General features: G+C 34.5%; 1 protein-coding gene across 1 annotated transcript in view; it reads right to left on the bottom strand.

The window, feature by feature from the left end:
* Positions 1-22,821, bottom strand: part of TRPM3 (transient receptor potential cation channel subfamily M member 3) — a gene marked incomplete at both ends in the record, with an annotated part of 432,651 nt that overhangs the window by 151,146 nt on the left and 258,684 nt on the right. The window contains 1 exon segment of the mRNA XM_082784267.1: positions 156-235. Coding sequence (XP_082640393.1) covers positions 156-235 — 80 coding nt within the window.

Genomic DNA, 22,821 nt, shown 5'->3' with positions numbered 1-22,821 from the left:
TACTCATGGGCATCCAGCTCTCCGTATGTAATTCGACCACCTTCTTCTGTACAGCTTTACAAATTATTTTGATCTCTATAAGTACATATAAACACACATATATAAGATATTTACTTGTAATTGATTTCATTTTCATACAAGTTACATGCAATTACCTATGGGGGTCTTTGGTGCTGGGTATGATATGAACACATTCTCTCTTGTAAAAAGCTCTTTCTATCCATGATTTCTGTGCCTAAAAAAAAAAAAAAAAAAAAAAAAAAAAAGAGAGAGAGAGAAAATACCTTAAGCTCTGTTTGCTTCTTCTTAAATACAACTTACAGTACATCTGAAGGCAAACTTCAAATGCAAACGAAAACTTCACTGACTCTACGGATATGCAGTGCCCATGCTGTATAGAGTAAACATTTTCCATTGGAACTGTTAGGGCTAAGCATCCAAGAGAAGGTCTTAAATTTGTTTTCATATTCACTAGTCAGTTGACTTTGATGCTGTGAACTATGTTCTCATAACAGCACATTGGAGAAAAACTTTCAAACTTTAAATTACCATAGTTCTCTTACACAGCAGAGGAGAAACTCACTTGTTAAAAATACTTAAAAAAAAAATAATAATCATACAATTAAATCGGTTCAAATTAAACAACAAGACAGAAACAAAAAACAACCAACCAAACAATAAAACCTCAAGAACTAGAGAAAATATAGAAGGAAGATTCATAACACCATGATTCCACTGAATTTTTTTGTATAGGCACTGATAATTATGTTTAACATGGAGCTAGAAAATACTTCTGTACAAGAAAATAATAATGAAAAAAAAAATCTTGGATACATTAAGAACTAGATGACTAGTTGATGTAAACTCTGAAACTGAGTTCCATGAAATTATGTCATTTGTCATGATCTTGTCCCAGATAGTCTCAGGAAATCATGTAATTTCTCAATTTCCCTTGGCAAACTCTATATTACTGGGCAAAAAGGAGATTTATTTTTTTTATTTTTTATGTAGTTTGGGAAAAAACAAATTTACAAAAGAAACAAACTAAACCAGCCAAAGTATAACAACCACAACCCCCCCCCCAAAAAAAAAAAACAAAAAACAAAAAACAAACAAACAAACAAACAAACAAACAAAAAAACACAAAACAACAACAACAACAAAAGAGAAAACTTCAGAATCCATGTTTTAAATCCATGTTTTAAATAATCTAGCCAGTGCGATATGAATTCTGGGAAAGTATCTAAAACATTCCCCCAAACAGAATTAAATTGTTCCATTTACTAAGGAGTTGAGTTGAAATTTTCCTTTAAAAATGTATTACAAATGGATAAAAAATATATATATCTGTTTGATTCCACAGCATAAATGGAACTATAAGAACTATGAAAAGCTACTGTTAAGTAATGTGAAATGGACTTTAGGTAGTTTAAATGAAATCTGAGCACCTTGTATTCACAGAAAGATAAAACATGAAATTATCTTTGTATAATTCCCTATCTGCTATCTAATGTCACCTTTTGTCAGCTAAATCAACATCATCTTATTTTTAAAGACAGAAGCATGTATTTCTGGGACTTTTGGAAATCATTGTGAACTTTGAAAATTTATTGAGTCAGCATCACTAGAATAAAGTACCAAAATAACAATTTCCAACTACATTCCTTACACCTTACTCACAAATCGAAAAGCTGATCTTTCACCTTCTTCACAGAACATAATTCCTTTTGGGAATTAATGGTCACTGATGTTTCATAACAATATTTTATCTTTGCTTATTTTATGCTTTGCTTGTATTTTTAATTGTAAAAGTGTGCCAGAGTTCATGTTCTGCAGACACCCTGACAAGACTCTTACAGTCAGGGAAACAAGCTTATTAAAAGTATTAAATAGATCTGTATTTGAAAGTTGTTCCTTACTATGTAGAAAATAGAAAGTTAATCTAATACAGAATGTGGGACATTTTATTTATTTATTTATTTATTTATTCATGTTTACGCTAAGGAAATTTATATTGGGATTCTGAAAAAAGCTAAATAAGGTGTAATATGCACAGAGGGGATAACCTTGAACTTCTAACTTATTATAACTTTTTAATGTTTATAAGCCAGGCATTTATATACAGGCATTAATAATCACAATCATCATCACAACATTACATAATATAGAATGAAATCAGCTTAAAAGACCAGTGTACCATTGAGCAGTTTCTCAATTTGTCAAAGAAAGCCTTTTAAAAATCTGTCTAGATTTCTCAAGTCATTCAGCATGGGCATTATGAACTTCACTTGACCCTCTTATCGCAGACATTTGAAGCAAAAATACGTGGGAAAGTTAGGGCAACACTTGTGGAGTGTTGCAGAGAAAGAAAAGGAGTTACAACTATTATTCAAGTACTGCAATACTAACTTTTGAAATTACATACTTTACAGTATAGACTATACATTCTAGAAATTTCATGTACTTTGAGTTCCAAGAGTACAAAAGTTTCCTATATTGCCTTAAGAGGTACATTGAATAAGAACCTGCATCTTTATGAATACCTGTTATTGTATATATAAAATAACTTTTTGAAACCACACGTCCCCCCCAAAAAACAGACAAATTTCAGGTTTTTTTCTTTGTTGTTTGTTTTCGAAATAACTACTATGTTTATAACATCTTCTGTTTTCTGTAAAAGAGTGAAAAACTTTTTGATGCTAACTTTTCTTATTTGGCATCAAAAATCAACTCTTAGTGCAGAAATTCCATATGATATGAGTCTCATTCCTTTTGTGATAGATCACTAAAGAGTATCTATTATTAAATATATACCTTTCAAATACTTATCTGCAAACAATTTACCTTGTTAAATTTACTAGCTAGATAGATCTAATGTGTCTTTTCTAAAGTTAGCCAGTAACTCAATTTCTAAACAACCAAATCCAGTATTAACATTTTTTTTTCAGTGAATATATACAAACATGCTATTGAAAAAAAAAAAAACACACCTAAAATTTGTTATTGTACTCTTTTTCATACTCTCTTCTCTCGTAGAAAAGGAATCCAGCTATGCTAGAAGTGATAATAAATTACAACAGAATCTTCATCATACTTCTTCAAATACAAAATTGAAAAGTAACAACCTGTTTTAAAAAGTTTTTTATTCAAATTACTAAAAATAAAAAAAAAAAATAAATTCTGGATTGTAGGTCTTAAACAATATGCCATCCTACCTGACCCATAAATAACACCAATGATTTATAGCACTATGATTTAGTCATTTCATAGTTCTTACAGAGAAAAAAGAAAACATCTGTTTTCACTGCCTCATGCTGGTTATAGAGATCATTTGTAATAAAATGCAAGGTTCAGAGGTAAAATAATTATAATTACGTTACTTGCAGTAGTGTCTTCATAGCAGAATTAGAATAACTTGTTGAAATTATCACTATTAAACTCTTACTTAACATATGAATTTATAAAGTAGTAAATAGTTTGGAAAAATATTTTCAAAAATAGCAGAGCAAGAAGCTTATCTTCTCTTTTTGTTGTTTCACAAATTCTCCTTCAACGTTAATTCATAAAAGAATTTAACATCCATAGTGAGCTCTTAAAGTACATGCCATTATTGATGCTTGAATATAGTTTAGTCTTAGCTTGGATCTCTCAATTAAATACCTCTGTTAGCTGCATGCAAAATCCCGCCAAGACCATTTTGCCCCCTCTTCTTTACCTGATCATTAAACTTGGTGTTTAAGTCTACCCTGGAGCAAACTCTGCTGTCCACATTACGCTGCTGCTGGTCATTGCTAACAACACATTTATGACCACTCCCTGAACAGGGCAGTCAGCCCATCTGTAGTGCAGGGATGGGAGCATGAGCAGAGTCCTTGTTGCTTGGAATGTGCTGCCACAGGATTAGCCTCATTAAGGGTCCAGTGGACATGCTTCCATAGCCCCTGAATGCCCCTTGATGTGAGCATCTGATCTGACGCCAAAAGAAAAACAAATCCCCTGAGAGCTTGGTTTTGACTGGCACAAGCAGTGACAGGCTTTTTTCCCCCTCCTCATTCCCTCTCAGAAAGCAAGCTTGTGAAAGTGTGATAAGGTGCTCTGAATCCTTAAAGTTCAATCCATGAAAACAAATCCTTCAAAAGAAACAGTGTATTAAGCTAGAAAGAACCTGAGCACACTAGAGAGATTGCTAATCTCCGAAGAATAAAACCAGTGTGTTTATTGGGTAACTGTGAGAAATCTATACACAGCTGAAATATGTTACAATTAATCAACAATGACATTTTTCCAGAGAAGCTGCGGTTTATCACTGTTTCTCACCACAGTTGCCGAATTGTAATGAAAGTTTTTGTAATTGTAATTGTAAGTTTTCAGAAAATTATAAGCATATTTTTTTTTGTCTTACGGAGAAAAGTAACTGCATTATTTTCAGCTTAATTAAAAGTTAGTAATTTGAAATACACCTAGAATGTTTACAAAGTCAGAGATTAATTCTTTACCATATGCATGTGATATCAACTCCAAGAATGATTTTCATATGAACAACAGTTAGTTTTTTAGTACATACCAATTATATGTTTTGAATGAATGAGTTATTTCAGGCTTAAAAAAAAAAAAAAAAAAAAAAAAAGTCAACATTTTTTACTCTCTTTTCCACCCTAAATTTGGATTAATTCCTCTCTAATCCTATATATGCATACATACCCTCCTTTTCTTTTCAATGAGGTTGCCATCTAACACCTGAAAAATATGCTGTCTTCCTATTACATTGATAGATACAAGCATTAAACAATCCTACATGTCCAGATCTGCTGGACATCTACCAGACTGAGCACATGCATCAAATTCTAAACTTCTTGTATTGTCATGCATGTTGAGAAGCTTCTGCAAGGCTGACTAATCTTTGAGATTTTTGTATATATATACATGGATATTTGTACACATTCTGTTCCAACAAAACTATCATCTGTGAGATCTGTTAATCACACAGTTTAAACCAACAGAGAATTAAGTGTTTCCAAGCACATCCTGGAAGATTAGCACAGATTCAGATGGTTTGTGCAGGATGCAAAGGCAGACAAAGTTGCAGTGTCAAGAAGAGAGCTAGTAAGCAGCTCAGAAAGGTAAAGAATGCATCTAGGAATTTGGCAGAAAAAGATTGCTTTCATTTTTATACGAGAGATTTTGGTTTGATTGGGATGGTAGACAAAACATGAGGGAAGGAAAGAAAAAAAATGAATAAAATTGAATAAAAACAAAAATCTGACTTTGAAGTGAAATGTCTGTACATTTGACAAGATTCTGTAAGTCATTCCAGGATTTAGGTTTCAGCTTGCAGTGTAGCTGGGGCAAAAGCCACATCTTTATTCCTTTTTAGAAATCAACACAAGCAACAATGGCTATACTCATTTGCATATGTCACCCAATGGTTGTTTTAGAGTTGTGGTTTTGGGACTTAGTATAAACAATTGAAGCTATGGGAAACTACAGCTGTCTTTGCTGTAGTATATTTGAACATACTTTAAATTTGTAATCCTCTTTGGAGATGAAAATACCCATAGCATAGATAAACATATATTGAGTGGTAAAGATAAAATCAATAAGCAAAGATTTTTAGAAAATCTAATTCTAATTTTTAAATTTTAATTTTTTTAATTTTTAATTTTTTTTAATTTTAAATTCTAATAAATCTAATTTTAGTTTTATGTTTATATGTTAATAAGTGTTTATATAAATTTTATTTTATGTTTATATGTTATGTTTATATGTTAATATATGTTTTGGATCTTTTTTTTTTTCTCTCTACAGCACAATCTGCAGGTGCTTTTAGAGAGGTGGATGCTGTACATTCGATCCTACAAACTTACACGTTATTAACATTTTCAACCCAGATCACTATTAATGAAACAAACTCTGAGGCAGTAGATAGCAATGAAATAAGTACTGATGCAGGAGAAGAACAAATATTAAAAATGAACGAAGAAAAAAAATCAATAAAATAAATTCTGGTAGATTTTAACATGTAATATAGCTGAAAGGCTTAACAGCTGACCTCAACATTAAAGACATTTTAAAAAAGAGCACCAAGAATGACAAATTTAGAATCCTTCAATTTTTGTGGTAGACCAGAGATGAAGGAAGTTCTAATCTTCTGATTCTCAGCTTTCTTAAATTTCAACAAGCAACCAGATTATAAAACAGGTTCATCACAAGAGACGTGTGATGGAGACGTGAAAAGGTAGCTTTTCTCTACCTTTCTGTGGCGTAGAGCAACTGGTCAGGCAATGGAATATTACTGAAGAAAATTACAGATAGGATTTGCAGGAACATCTGGTGACTGAACAACATCAGTGCTATTGCAATTTGAGTGGATTAGTTTACTTTAATCAAAAGGGCACTTTTGGAAATCCAACCGCCTCTAAGTGAGGACCTTATTATCAGTAAACTTTTGTAGTTAGATTAGTACAAAGGATGACAATGCTTCAATATAATGTTGTTACTTGCTGTGCTTGAGGCAAATTTCTATCCCCCATTTCAGTGTTGTCCAGTTATAAACATTATAAGAAGTTTTACACCTAGCTTGAAGCATTAGGATTTTACCTTAAGGACATTAAGCTAATTAGATCATTACAGCATCCAAAAATGTTTCAGTTTCTAACAGGTTTTTATCACCAGTGGCATCTTAGAGGCTGTCCATCAGGTCTTTACCCACTATAGTTTAGTTTTTTTTTAATTTTTACTATATACTTATTTTTACTTCTGATTCCATAAACATTTTATCACTAGAGCTGTTTTAAGAACATTGTTGAATAGTCTTGAAAATCAAACTGTCTTAAGGACAGATTAGGAAGTCACAGAATGCAGCCATTCATTAATACAAGACATTATAGAATTTCTCTACTGTCGTTATTTACCAGATGTAAATTCAAATACTGTACGTAGGTGAAACAGAGTAATTCTAAAACAATCAGAAATTACTTTTTTTTTTATCAATAATATATAATTTTAAACATTCCATCTGACATTCTTCTTAAAATAAATTAACGGAAAAGAAAATTGTACATCTATGCAAGGGCAACTATGCCAATACGTATCTGTGCTTTATATATTTTCAAAATATTTTATATACTAAGTATAAATGGCTACCATTATTATCATGGTATTGCTAAATAATTGGAAAGATTAATGGATGTTTCAAAAAGAATCAGGGAGAATGATTAGGTCCAAGAATTGGTATAAACATACTGGCTCCAACAAACTTCCTCAAAATCAGTAGGAATTCAAGGGGAAGATTTTAGAGATAAAAGCTGATTAAAATGAAAGGTATGTTGTAAAGAATACTTTTAAAAAGTCCCTTTATTTCCTTCTTATGGGTCCTGGCACATGGCAGAAGAATTAAGCCTAATGACTTCATTTATGATGTTTCTTTGGTAAACTATTGTTGTGGTTTAACCCAGCCAGCAGCTCAGCAACACACAGAAGTTTGTTCACCCTCCCCCCTACCTCTCTGGGATGGGGCAGAGAATCAGAAGAAGCCTGTTTGTTGAGATAGAGACAGTTTATTAGGACAGAAAAGAAAAGAAGAAAAATAAATACTACTACTACTACTACTAACAATGTGTACAAACTAGTGATGCACAATGCAATTGCTCACTGCTGACTAATGCCCAGCCTATCCCCAAGCAGATGATCTCCCCACTCCACCCAGCCACTCCTATATATTGTTCAGCATGATGTCAGATGGTATGGAATACTCCTTTGGACAGTTTGAATCAGCTGTCCTGGGTCTGTCCCCTCCCAGCTCCTGCTGCACTCCCAGCCTGTCTGCTTGCAGGACAGCATGAGAAACTGAAAAGTCTTTGGCACTGCTCTGCAGCAATTAAAATATCAGCATATTATCAACTTTATTTTCATCCTAAATACCAAACACAGCACCCTACCAGCTACTAGGAGGAAAATTAACTCTATCCTAGCTGAAACCAGGACAGCTATTTAAGTTTTTACTAAATTTATCATCAGGTTATAATTATTTAAAGAAGAAAATAATTTTTTTGAGCATTAACAGCCCTACTTGATCAAATGATAGGTTCATCTGTTGTGTCACTTGTCAGTGCCATAAACAGGTACTAGGGAAAAGGAAAAACAAGGCAAAGATACATAATACTTTTTTTTGTAATAATCTTTCAGCTTGCAACTATTTTTTTTTTGCTTATGGACTTCCTGCATTGTTGTGATTTCTGTGTTCTGTATTGCTTTGTGGGCTTTTCTCCACAAAATAATATTCTGATTTCATGTAGGTTTTCAACGTTCATAACATCCTTCTCCCTGCTGCAGGTGGAACCATTTCCTTCTTTTTGCTTTGAATGTGACTCATGGTTCCTCACACTGTTTCTATGTTGAGAATGGTATTGCAGAGTCAATGTCCATGCAGACTGATGATGGAGTTCAGGATCTTACAAGGAGGAAGCAAGGCAAAAAATAGTCCTAATAGTACAAAAAATAGTACACAGTCCTGTACTTCAGGAGAGCAAATTTTGGCCTCTTCTTGGACCTGCTTGGAGTAATCGCATGGATTAAGGTCCCAGAAGGAAGAGGGGTCCAGGAGAGCTGGTCAGTATTCAAGCATCACTTCCTCCTAGCTCAAGATCAGTGTAATCCCTTATAGTAAGAAGACAAGCAAAAGAGGAAGGGCACTTGCATGGATGAGCAAGGAGTTTCTGGCAAAACTTAAACAGAATGAAGAAGTACACAGAATGTGGACAAAGAGACGGGCCACTTGGGTGGAATAGAGGGACATTAACAGAGTATTCAGAGATGTGACAAGGGAGATCAAAACCCATTTGGAATTCAATCTGCCGAGGGATGTCAAGGACAAGAAGAAGGTCTTCTTCAAATATATCAATGATAAAAGGAACACAAGGGGAAATTTGGGCCTGCTCTTGAGTGGGGTGGGTGCCCTGGTAACAAAGGATACAGAGAAGACAGCATTACTGAATGCCTTCTTTGCTTCAGTCTTCACCACTAAGACCAGTCCTCAGGAATCTCAGACCCTAGAGACAAGAGAAGATGTCTGAAGAAAGAAGGACTTTTTTTTTCGTTGAAGAGGATCAGGTTAGAGATCATTTAGGCAAACCTGACACCCACAAATCATAGAATTATGGAATCATTAAGGTTGGAAAAGGCCTTCAGGATCATCTGGTCCAACCATACCCCTACCACCAATATCATCCACTAGACAATGTCCCTAAGCATTATGTCCAACATTTCCTCAAACACTCCCAGGGATGGCAATGCCACCACTTCTAGGCAACCCTTTCCAATGCCTGACTACTGTATTTGAGAAGAAATGTCTTCTAATTTCTAACCTAAACCTCCCCTAGTTCAACTTGAGATCATTCCCTCTAGTCCTATTATTGGTTTTCTGTGAGAAGAGGCCAACACACAGCTCCCCACAACTTCCTTTCAGGTAGAGAGCAACAAGGTCTCCCCTGAGCCTTCTCTTCTCCAGACTAAACAACCCCAGTTCCTTCAGCTGCTCCTCATAAGACTTGTGTTCCAGGCCTTTCACCAGTTTCATAGATGGGATGCACCCATGAGTACTGAGGGACCTGGTGAATTATTATTGCTTGGCCACTCTTCATCATCTTTGAAAGGTCATGGAGAACAGGAGAGGTGCCTGAGGACTGGAAGAAAGCCAATATCATGCCAATCTTCAAAAAAGGCAAGAAGGAGGACCCAGGCAACTACAGGCCAGTCAGCCTCACCTCCATCCCTGGAAAGGTGATGGAACAGCTCATCCTGGAGGTCATCTCCAAATACGTGGAGAATAAGAAGGTTGTCAGGAGTAGTCAGCATAGATTCACCAAGGTGAAACCATATTTAAGAAATCTTATAGCCTTCCATGATGACTGGCTAGGTAGATGAGGGTGGAGCTGAATGGATGAGTGAATGTTGTCTACCTTGACTTCAGCAAGGCTTCTACATCCACAGTCTTCCATAACATTCCATAACTTTCTCATAGGCAAGCTCAGGAAGTACAGGGTAGATGAGTGGACAGTGGTGTCGACTTAAAGCTGGATGGGTGGCAGAGGTCAGAGAGTTGTGCTTAGTGGCACTGTCTAGTTGGAGGCCTCTAACTAGAGGTGTTCCCCAAGGGTCAGTGCTGTGTCAAGTCTTGTTCAACTTATTCATCAATGACCTGGAGGCTAGAATAGAGTGCACCCTCAGCAAGTTTGCTGATGACAAAACTGGGATGAGATGAGTGGCTAATATGCCACAGGACTGTGCTGCCTTTTAGAGGGACCTGGACAGGCTGGAGAGCTGGGCAGTGAGGAACCTCATGAAGTTCAACAAAGGCAAATGCAGACTGCTGCACCTGGAGAGGAACAACCCCATGCACAAGTAGAGGCTTGGGGCTGACCTGCTGGAAAGCACCTCTGTGGAGAAGGACCTGTGAGTCCTGGCAGCCAACAGGTTAACCATGAGTCAGCAATGTGCCCTTGTGGGAAGTGAAAAACACCAGTGGTATCCTGGGTTGCATTTGGAAGAGTGCCAATGAGGAGAAGCTAATAGAGCCAGGCCTGTTAAGCTTGGAGAAGTCTGAGAGAGGATCTTATCAATATCTATAAAATCTGAAGGGAGAGTGTCAAGAGAACTGGGCCAGACTCTTTTCAGTGGTGCCCAATACAAGAGGCAATGGGCACAAACTGAAATATAGGAAGCTCCATCTGAATATAAGAGACGATTCTTTACCATGAGGGTGACAGAGCTGGAAAAAAATGCCCAGAGAGGCTGTGAAGTCTCCTTCTCTGGAAATATTTAAAACCCATCTGGATGCAGTCCTGTGCAATGTGCTGTAAGTGTCCCTGACTGGCAGGGGATCTGGAACAAATGATCTCCATCAGTTCCTCCGAAGCTCAACCATTCTGTGATTCTGTGATCTTCACATCTACATGTCAGTCATGATTTTCAAGATAACTTATTATTATTATTAATATATATATATATATATTTCCCAGATGAAGTATTTGCCAAATTTTCCTTTCACTGAAACTATTTGTTTCAGTCCTTTTTGTTTATTGTCCTTGCTGCCATTTTCCAACCTTTTTACTCTTCACTTTTTTCTTCTGAGAGGAACCAGACTTGTGCAATGCTGAACTACAGACCGGTAATGTTGCAATCACTGTTTTGTTATCCACTCCTTTCCAAATAATTTAAATAATTCCTATTAAAAATTATGTTTTTATTGACCACTACTGTAAGCATTGAGTTAACGCTTTCACAAAAGTATCTAAGATACTGAAAGTATCTACTAAAAGTATCTACTATAATAACTACTATAAAAATCAAGTGAATCAAATGAAACTTTATATCACAGATGTGTGTAGGTATACATACATAACTAGAAAGTGAGCAGAAAATGCAGAAAATATTTTTCTGCCATTCAACACTGCCAGACTATTTATCTTTTAAATCACTAAGCTTGATTTTATCTTCTAAAAAAAGTGTAACACTATTCCTTCTCAAATTAAGGAAAGAAAATAACTACACTAAGAGAGATCTCATTGCTTTCTAATGAAAAATCAGATTAAAATGTAGGTGTAGGAGTTTTGTGCTGAATTTTTGTGCTGGGACCCTTCTAATTTTCATCTGAACTATTTGATTTCTGAACTGCTCATTCTACATCACAAATGCCTGAAAGCTATAGCATTGTTAGTTCTTTCAGATTTAAAGATTGATGTGGTTTTGGTAGCCACTGTGTGGGTGTTGACTTAAAGAAACAGTTAAAATTAAATTACACATAATTGTATAAAACAACCTGACAGAATGGGGATTCCAGATGTTCTACAAGCCTAAATATTTAAATGGACTAATGATATGCTACTGTTCACAATTCATCTCATTTTCCATCCCTAGAGCTATTTGAAAATCCCTCCTGAGTTCCTGCATAATTTGGTCCTACAGAAACCCTTTGCTAAGAGCATCTTGGTGCAGATACTGGTTTCACCACACTCCAGCCTTCCTTCAGACACCATTTTTGAGAAATGGAATAGGAGAAGAGCAAATTAACAAGAGCAAGTTAACAAGGGGAATTCTTCACCTCTTGAACTAAAGGTTCAAGAGGTGAAGAATTCAGTCCGAAACACCCTGAAGGCAAAACATCCAGAAAGCAAAACAACCTTCCAGGCTGGGCAACATCCTTTTCTCCCTCTATGGATTTCTGTGCTTCCTCACCGGCTTCCCTTCTCTTCTGGAGACTACATACAGATATCCCCTACAGCTCATCATTTTTGAAAACACCTTCATTCACCAAAACAAGGGCAAATGTGTTACTGCCTCCCCTGTTGATTAATTTTCCTTTGCACATCATGAATGGATAGAGAGAATCCCCATGTAGAGAGACTTGGGACTACTAGTGAATGAAAATCATAGAATCGTGGAATCACAGAATCATAGAATATCCTGAGTTGGAAGGGACCCATAAGGATCATCAAGTCAAAATCCTGGCACCACATAGGTCTACCCAAAAGTTTAGACCATGTGATTAAGTGCACAGTCCAATCACTTTTTAAATTCCGAAAGGCTTGGTAAAGTGACTACTTCACTGGGGAGCCTGTTCCAGTGTGTGACCACCCTCTTGGTGAAGAACCTCTTCCTAAAGTTCAGCCTACACCAGCTTAACACCATTCCTGTGAGTCCTATCACTGGTGTTTACAGAGAATAGGTCACCTGCCTCTCCACTCCCCCTAGCGAGGAAGTTGTAGACCACGATGAGGTCCCCCCTCAGCCTCCTCTTCTCCAGGCTGAACAGGTCCAGTGACCTCAGCTGCTTCTCAGATGTCTTTCCATCTAGGCTCTTCACCATCTTCGTCGCAGCTCAACATGAGTCAGCAATGTGCATTTGCAGCCCAGAAAACCAACTATATCCTGGACAACGTTAAAATGTGTGGCCAGCAGGTTGAGAGAAGTGATTGTCCCCCCTACTCTGCTCTCGTGAGAGAACAACCTGGCCTAGAAGAAGGTGTCCCTGTCCATGACGGAGGGGTTGGAATTAGATGACCTTTAAGTTTCCTTCCAACCCAAACCATTCTATGATTCTATGATGTTGGACTAAGTAGGATCCTGGCAGAAGGAACAGACACCTTGCCCAAGGTTTGTCAGAAAAAAAGAGGACACACATGAAAAGTTCAAGTAGTGACTCTCACCCTGGCAGCACAGACTAGTGTAGCAGTAATGTTTCTTAATCTTTCTAAGTAATATGTGGTAGTTCTTAATTCTATTTTTAATTGGCATTTTGGATCTCTGTAAAACTTCAGGCTGATTTTTAATTATATGTGCACCTACTATTCAGATATTAGAATATCAATTGTCAGATACAGAATAAACTGTATTGTGCTTTCTTCTCCTGACAATTATACAGCCCAAGCTGCAATTACTGGAATGAAACACGTTATGATTTCTGGTTATTACTAAGCAAATGGAGTGAAGCAGAATTTTTATTATTAACTTAGAAAAAATTGAACCAGTTTTAAATCATATAGGAAGATTTAGCAACACTATCTAAATCCTATTATCTCTTTGCACTAATGTGGACTTTAACAGCAACTAAGATATGGAAGCAGGCATTCTTCCTGTTGAATTCCTACCTGCAGCTCTTCACAGACACAGAAAAATACAGTCACATACTCTTTGTATGTAGCTGATATATTTATGTAATCGGATATACAAACATCTCATATGAAGGAGGGATAAAATATTATGGAAATATTTCTGGTTGATACTTTTGGATTTATTTATTTAATTAATTAATTATTTATTTCAGTTTCCAGTGGAAATTTAATTCTATGATCTTCATTTTTAAAGAGAAGTCAAGCAAGTTTGTTCTGTAAGTTTGCTCTGAGGCCTACTAGATTAATATGTCATTTTCTGAACAATTCTAGCTTCTTATATTTAGACTAGGACTGTCTGCCTGGGTTGATAATTTTTGTACATTTTTTGTACATCTATGCACAGTAGTGGACCTTCACTGTAAATGTAGCAGGACAGATTTCTGTGAGAAAATAAACTAGAAAAGATACATTTCAGAAAATGCAGGGGCAGATCAAATGGATGAATATTTAACATATTAAGAAATAATTAGAAATTTCTGAAATACAAAATTACACCAGAATTACAAAGCATAAAATGAAAGAAACATGCTCATAGTAAATTACTCCCGCAAGCAAGCATGTTTTTTATCTTTCCTTTTAGGTTTTCCTTACAATGAAAGACCCATGCTTATTTCTCCAAATCTCTTCATTAATAGCTTTATAAAGAGACCATTTATGAAGATTTTCTTAATTCACTATGTAAAATTTTAAATGCTGTTGAATTGAATGAATGCTGTTGAGAAAGAGGGGAGAAGAATTATGTGGGAGAAATAATTATAGATGACTGATTTACAAAATAGGGTATGGTAACTGTCCAATGGTAGCACAGAGCCTTGCATCAATCACCTTCACGATAGGAGGAAAAAGAGCCAAAATTTCCATAAACTAAAAGGCTAATTAGGCTAATTAATGTGCCTTCTTTTTTATGGGAAATCTGGTATGATGAACTTGCCAAAGTGAAAACAATTTTTTCCATCAGGAGCCTCGAGATTTTTGACAACTGTTTTTTTTTTTCTGAAAAATATTACTCAAATTTCAAATGTCAACCTAGTGTAGTATTTCATACCAAAATTAAATATGTAAGATAGAAAAAAAATGCAGACAAAGTATAATTTAATAATTAAATTCATGAATTCCTCAGGAATGTTCTAATATCTTATAGGCACACTTTCCTTATAAAAATACCTATAGAATATTTGAATAACTGAATGAAATAGTTGAAACTATTCTGAGAATATAAGCATTTATGTAGACATGGAGTGAATGATGAATTTGAAACATTGTCAGATAAACTCTGATTTAGATTCTGAGAACAGTACAAGAAACTGCGCTTTTATGCGCTTTCCCTATGCTTTGAACACGTAATTTTGTCACGGTTGAAGCATGTGTTGTAATGTAGGCAGCGTATTTAAAATATCATATCTGAAACAGTTAGATGGTTCCTCATAGAGCTTCAATTTTGCTTTTTTTTTTTTAGGTATATTTCTACTCCAGATGTTTATAGCATTATGTAATTTTTTTTTTTTTTTTTTTCCAAAAATATTCAGATCAGATATTTTGCAAACTATATTGCTTCAATAATGCATAAATAAGTCATACGAGTATCTGTGGCATATTTATAGTTTCTGACATTATTTAGACAATAAGATTTCCATGCCATACACGTATGCGTAAAGGTCAACAGACAAGCCACTATTATTTATATGCCAAAGAATTGTCATTATTTTTCTAATACTTTTGATTCAGAATCATAACTACACATGGTTTAGTGGGTGATATTAGAAGGGTGATGGTTTGACCAGATTATCTTGAAGGTCTTTTTCAACCTTTATGATTCTATACACATCAGAACTCAAAGTTCATTGCTGTACTAAAATATTTTTCATCTGGGTTGTATGCTCCAGTTGATGCTCAATGCTCATTTACTTCTTCTGCAATGAAGCATCATTTTATTTATTTTATCTAAAATCATTTTATTTATTTATTTTTTCTTCTGTTAACATTTTATACTGACTTACCTTCAAGTAAAAAATAAAAATGATTGTGACTAGTGCTATCAGCTCTTCCTTCCTTCCAGATGAAAGGAATCATCCTACTTGAACCAAGAACACTGCAGTGTTCCAAAAAAGGGAAAATTTCACACAAATAAAATATAGAAGTGGAACTCTATATCACTTTTCATCACTTTTAAATTTTGAAATTTTAAACCCCTTTGTATATAAATACATTATGCAGGATATCTTTTTTTTTTATTATTTTTAATTTTTTATTTTTTTTTTATCATACAGCTCTATGCATACCACAAGTACCTGTCTGTCTTCTTTGTGGCCTCTAAAATTTCACATTGGCCTGTAAAATTTCAACATGCATTTTCTAAATTTAGCAAAGGAAATAAAATATATTCAGTATATGAAAATATATACAGTATATGAATATATTCAATATATTCATATCCAGATGTCAATGCAATCATCTCATCTGTTCTGTGACTCGAGTATGACTAAAAACACACACCTTTTTTTTTCAAAGAGGTGTGTGTAATGAAGATCTCAGCACCATTTTATTTTTTTTTTATTTATTTTTTTTTTTTCCTTTTGGTGAACAGGATTGCATTACTCCTTTTTCTTCCTGAAGTTTGGTCCTGAATATGCATTTATAGTAAACACATAACATTCTCTAATAACAAAAACCAATCACCAAGTATGAAGTTATAAGTAAAATTTCATGATATTCAGTGTCAAACCAGAAGGCAAATAATACCCTTGAGAAAAAATTTCTTATTAAAACACAGAGCAGAAAAAGAAAATCACTGAAAATATAAATAGGTGCTTTCATTATTTCCTGTTTGATCTGAACAGTGTCTCAGTTCAAAGGTTTGTTGAAGAAATGACATGACAATATAAAAACTTGGGCAGGATTTTATTTTTTATATCTTGTGTAATAAACATCTTTAAATATGATCTATATCAGAATTTAATTGTACTAACCAAGATGTGTATTAACACACGGTTATTACCTACAATATATAAAAAAGCAAATATTTCACCAGCTTTTCCTGTTTTAATTTATGTTTAAATTATGTTTATGTTTAATTTATTTAATCCTGTTTTAATTTATGGATTTAGCTTTGCTTAATGATTGAAAGCTTTACTGAAAGGTGTTCTTTCAGCTTATTCTGACTTTGATTTAAAAAGATTATTAAACCAGTTCTACAATTCCATTTCTAATCCTTGAATTGCTATTAGGCTTTTACAGTGAACATGGGTGGGCCTCATTAAATCCCAAATCCTTGCAAATTTCTCTATCTGGGCAACCCACTGTGCTATGACTTTGGAAAATCTGAAGGACTGGAGCCTAACAGAGAGGAAAACAAGCTCCATGCTTTCACATTTCTACCATAATTGAGTGCTTCCTTATACACCATAATCCTTGCAAAGGTATACACCCTACCATATAAAACAAAAATATGGTAGGGGGGTCTGCTTTACATCAATCAGGAAGTAAACTGCAAAGATGAATAAACTAAGTAAAACATTGGAAACAAATTTTGTCCCCTGGGCAGTGTTGGAAACCTTCATTGCAATATAACCCCACCATTTGGGATTGAACCTTCTCTCTTTCCCCCACAAATTTGAAAACAGTTGTGGTAAAGGCAGCTGACAAATGATATCCATTTGAAGAGGTCTGAGAAATATTTTAGTAAGCTTACAGTTATTGCACCATTACAAGAAGTGGCCTTTTTTTTTTTTTTCTCCCCTGCAGTACCAAGTAAAATATTTTTATGTGAACAATGTGAACAGACACACACATTCTGGGGAACAACTTCTGGGGAAAAGCGTTGAAACTTTTTCTAATGGTTTGAGACCATTAGACCAATCCTTCCTTCTCCCTCTGAAAGCCTGGATGACTTTCTTAAAGTGGACCTGACCTCAGCTGTAAGCTACTGGTTCAAGGACATAAGTGTTGCTATGGCCTGTCTTATGCAGCTGGTCAGACTGGGTATTCAGAGCTGAATCTTTTCACCTGAAAAGATATATGAGAGAAAGCAAAGCTGTGATGTAGGATATAGTTTAGACTATGTAGTATACCACATCAATACTGCTGGTATGGGAATTATAATTTCAGCCTTATCAAAGGCTAAGGTAGAGCTCAGTGTCATTGAAGGGTAAGACAGATTTGGTAAAATAGATAATTTGTTTATCCACTGATTGAAGTGCAACTTTGAGTCTACAGACACAGTGATATGGACTTTCCTAAGAAGTAGTTTAATGTGTTTTATTCTTAATTTTAGCCTATTATAAGACCTATGCAAAGGTCTGGAATGACAGAAATCAGATCATATCCATGTATGAAGTTCCTTATATTTCATGATGAAAGTACTTGAGAAAACAAGGTGGCACAGGCCATTTATTAAATATAAACAAACCAAACATCATCTGTTAAATGACAACTTAGTGCTAATATTAATCATTCTGAACTTTACAAGGTTCTACATACAGTCAAATGTACATATAGGATATGGACTTAGGGTAAAAAACACTACCATGCTCCAGCACTTTGAGTACAGCTTGTGGTGTTACAGAGGGTTCTGGAAAAAATTAAAAAAATACAAATTAAGGCTAATTAGAAATCTTTAACTTAGTGAATACTCATAGTACAGAGACAGAAAACACCCAGTCCAGGAACTTAGTCTTTTTTTGCAAAGATCTATAATGAAGGTCATTCACAGGGTGGGCAAGTAAGTAGAAGTAAGTAGCTTTAAATTACTTTCTTGTTTTGACTTGTCATAGTAATAAGAATTTTAATGCTTTCATTTAGTTCTGTTTCTTTAGAATATGCAGTTCTGCATATGCTGGATATTAAAATCTAGTGATGGAAAAAATCCACAACTTAAAAACATGGTCAATTTCCTTCTGTCTGTCTCTCTCCTTGTCTCTCTCCTTTTTTTTTTTTTCTTTTTTTTTTTTTTCCTTTTTTTTTTTTTTTTTCCTAAGGTCCTAAGGTGTAAATCTCCTGAATCTCCTGGAATTTGATTACACAGCACATTCCAGCTATCTATCTGAGCAAGTCCCCCAGTCAGGACTTTCTGATTACTACCTACTCTTTGTTTCAGTTTGAGCCCTTGAAGGACTTCATTTAATACAGATTAGTACCTTTATTAAACTGTGGCTAATTGAAACTTCCAAGCACTGCTAACTATTGTTCAGTGAAGTGGATTAATTATTTTAATTTGTTGCTATCTCTCTCTCTACCCCTCCAAAACCAAAATAAATTAATAAAATAAAATAAAAGAAAACAAAAAAGCAACAACAACAAAAGCCCACCCAAAACACTGAATGAAATAATTACCTATTCACATTGGGCTACTGTGACAGTATGACAGGGCTTGTGGTTTAAATATTTTTAGAGAAGTAATTTTCTTATTTACAGAGAAGCTTATGGTTCAACAAAATTAGAAACTAACTTAACCCCAATGTCAGTCTCTTGAACTGGTTTAATTTTAAAACAGAATAAAATAATGCCAGCATCAAAAACATCTTACCAAATGCCTAGATAAAATGTGTCACTTCTTCTTTTGATCTCACACCCAGAAAACAAACAAACAAACAAAAAAAAATACAAGCTGCAACATTTAAAGTTGTTATTTTATATGTAATTAATTTTCCTGGTAGTTTTTTTTTTTTATTATTTTTTTTTTTTTTTATTAGACAGCTACTATCTATTGAAACACTATATTGGGAAAGATTATGAAAACTTAATGTTGTAAATCTTATACTCAATACAGTCAGTGACTCATTAAATAGTAATTTGTTAAAAGTTTATTTTAAAAAGTTTTGGTTTCTAAAATATCTGTCTTGTTACTTTTGAATGTTGACTTGTTAGTCAATGATAATTCAAGATTTAATTGAAAGTAATAGATCATGTAAATGCTAATATACTGTATTAGCATATGTACCTTAGTATACCACCTGTTTTAGGAGAAAAAAACTCATTCTTAGCAAGTCTTGGATATGAAGCTTTAAAGGGAAAAAAAATAACTGAAAAGTTACTTTTTTTTTTTTTTTTTAACTAAAAGTTACTACAAAAGCAATTGTCTAAATCACCTTGAAAAATTTCTCTGCTTATATGATAGTGAAGATGTGACAACAAAATGGCTCTTGATTTTAGCCAGAAGTTCTGGCTATACTAGGGGGAATTGTGAAGAAAGGCACAATGCAGAGTAATACAGAGACAGCTCTGATTACTCATTTAATGCATGACTCTGGCTAGGTTTTCATACTGGTAGCTGTGGAAAAAGGTTGCTGTAGTAGCTGCACACAACAGACAGGGTCTATACAACTATATTCGCACTAGTTCTGCATTATTGTAGAGTGAAACCTCTTTATTACCAACTTGGTGAAAGAATGAATAGGTACACTTTATTAACTGCTATTACTGTTGATAAACTTTACTACCTTTCCTATAAACAAAATTATTCAAAATGGCTTGCCTTATTATATAAAGGTAAGTTTACCAGCATAAAGGTTTGTTACTTATGCTAGGAACAGTTTAGTCTACATTCTGTAAATAAGATATGTCACACCTAGTATAATAAAAATAGTTAAAAAGATGTATTAAAAATTCCTGATATTTTCTGCTATTTTTAGGCAGATTGTAGAATAGAAAAAAAAATAATAATAAATTAGTGGAGATGAATTAAGTGAATTTCAGAGATAAAATAAGGAGAGTATCCAAAATTTACTTTTGTCTTCTGAAACAACGTAAGGTGAGGACTATATTTGGCCCAACTTTTCTCAATGACACAGAAGTTAATTCCACCCTGAATATGTCTGCTTTTGTTTTTGTTTCATCTTGTTTTGTTTTGTTTTTGTTTTTGTTTTTGCTTTCAGTGTTGGAAATACTTGTATGTATTGAGCTTTAGTGATTGAATTTAGTGATGTGTAATGGACTTAGTTTTCTTCAGGTAACATGAATCTGCAACAAAGTGAAGCTAACAGCGTTAATATTTCCACTACTTCATCTCCAGGGAGAGATGCAATAGGACATATTACAACTAGAAATAAGTGAACTGGTTCAACTTATGCGATCCAATGAAAATCAGAGATTCACAGCATGAATGAAGGTCAAGTCTGCAACATCTGCTTGAAAAGTCTGCAGGCAGGAATGACAGCTCAAGGTAGAGTGGCTGCTGTTATGTAGGGAAGTCTGATTTCTTGGCAACCCAAAGGTTGCCACTGTAACACAATTGGGAATATTCCTCTTTTCCTTTTCGTTTTTATGTTTTCCCAGTAAATTTACACATTTTAAAATAAAATTAAAAGAGAAGAAAATGGAAAAGAAAAAGATAAAGAAACACTCCATCTCTGAGGTTTTAAAGTGCTCTTGGCACTTCTTAATCATGCATGGAGAAAACACAAGTACCCAATTAGAGTTCAGGAAGGTCACTGCTCCAAAAGCACACTTTTGCACTAGACTGATACCTCAGCAGCCCCAAAGGAATAATGGTAGAAAAGGAAAAGAGATGTGAGGGAGGAGGATAACTGCATCTTCTTTTCTGTGCTCCTGTGGTATTGGAGATGTCGGAAACTGGCCACAGAGACAATGCTGATTACAGCAGCCCATGCTTCTCTGGCAGACTTGCCCCCAGGCTATTACTTGGGTGCAGGTGAAGTATTTTTTTTTAAGTGAACATTTCAAATTAACCTATGATGGTTAGATTCTTCATCAAAAAGAGGAAGTCTAAATGCTTCCTTCAAAAGAGTTCCTTCCATGAGTGTCACAAGTACCAGTATTTTATCTCAGTCCATGCCTGCAAGAGTCTCAGTTGAGAATCAGAAAATTACATCTATGAAAATTAGACTCTAGACCTCAGAAGTTTAAACCTGTTTATGAAAAATGTTTATGTCTGGGTTACCCTCTTGTGAAGTCACTTCACAAGACTGTGGAATTTTATGTGCCTCTTTTCATTAAATTGTGATTTTAAAGAATACGAATACGGTATACTTTGCTTGTCAATGTGAAGAGCATGTAAAACAGCAACAATGATGCTCTGAAAAAAAAAATTCTAAATATTCTTCATTTTAGACTTTCTGCATAGATGGATGGATTCTATGATATAAACTTGGACTTCCCAACTGTACATTATAGAAACTAAAATGTTAAGATACCTCTAAGAACTTGATATCCATAGGACTTCAGTAAATTTAAAACGCATAAGCTACAGGCTCAGAGCAGAGCTGTTCTTTGCTTTAAATGTGTTTATTCTCAGAATAATGTGGAGAAGATTTGGAGAAGAAAGTCACTACCTATACATGTTTAGCTTTGTCAGGACTGAATGGCATGATGTAGTTATTTTGACACAGGGATATTTATTCTCTTAGGAAAGAAAAATCTTGTTATTTAAAAGGGGGGAGGGGGAGTATTAGAAGAAAAGTCAACTGTTGTTAAAAGATTTTGAATCTGATGTAAATTTCAAAACCTATGTTGTGACTAGCTGAGCTTGCTAATAGCAATTATGTTTCACCCAGAAATGTTTTGTAATATTCAAAATCAGAACACACATTTGTATAAGTCTTTAAGGGCTGTGACCATTTACTAAAATCCTAAAGCACTAAGCTTGAAACTAGAAACGAAATTTGTATTTTAGTAAATAATTCAGCATCAGTCTATCATTTCACCTATTTTAATGAGTTACCCATTTCACTGCATTTTAAATGTTTCATAGAGTGACTTGAATCTAAGCTGTGTAAGAAAAAAAAAATGCACAAAACCCCCTTAGATATCAATACAGTGGTAATTAGAAAACATGGAGGGGCTGCATATTGCTAATTCATTTCAAAAATGAATACGATTTTGAAATTAGAATCACTCAAAAGACTGAAAAAACTATCCTCCACCTTTAAATATAGTTTTTCCTTTGTGACTAGATATATAAATGACTGACATTTAAATTTAAATATAGTGAGTAAAATTCAGTTTCAATCTCTGTTGACTGAAGTGAGAAGTGTGTGTTTACACTGGAGGAGAATTTGATCCAAAATACACAGGAGACAACAGTTTTCCCAGACAGGTTTAATGTCTTGCAAAATTTAATTTAATTTTCATTATAACCAAATCTAGAGTGTTCTTGCAATATTAAACCTCTTGGGCCCTGGCTACAACATGAATGCTTTAG

Source organism: Aythya marila, assembly GCF_965140915.1.
Source record: "Aythya marila genome assembly, chromosome: Z".
In the NCBI taxonomy this organism is placed as follows: domain Eukaryota; kingdom Metazoa; phylum Chordata; class Aves; order Anseriformes; family Anatidae; genus Aythya; species Aythya marila.
The sequence above is the reverse complement of the archived record's forward strand: the minus strand, read 5'-3'. Positions and strand labels throughout refer to the sequence as shown.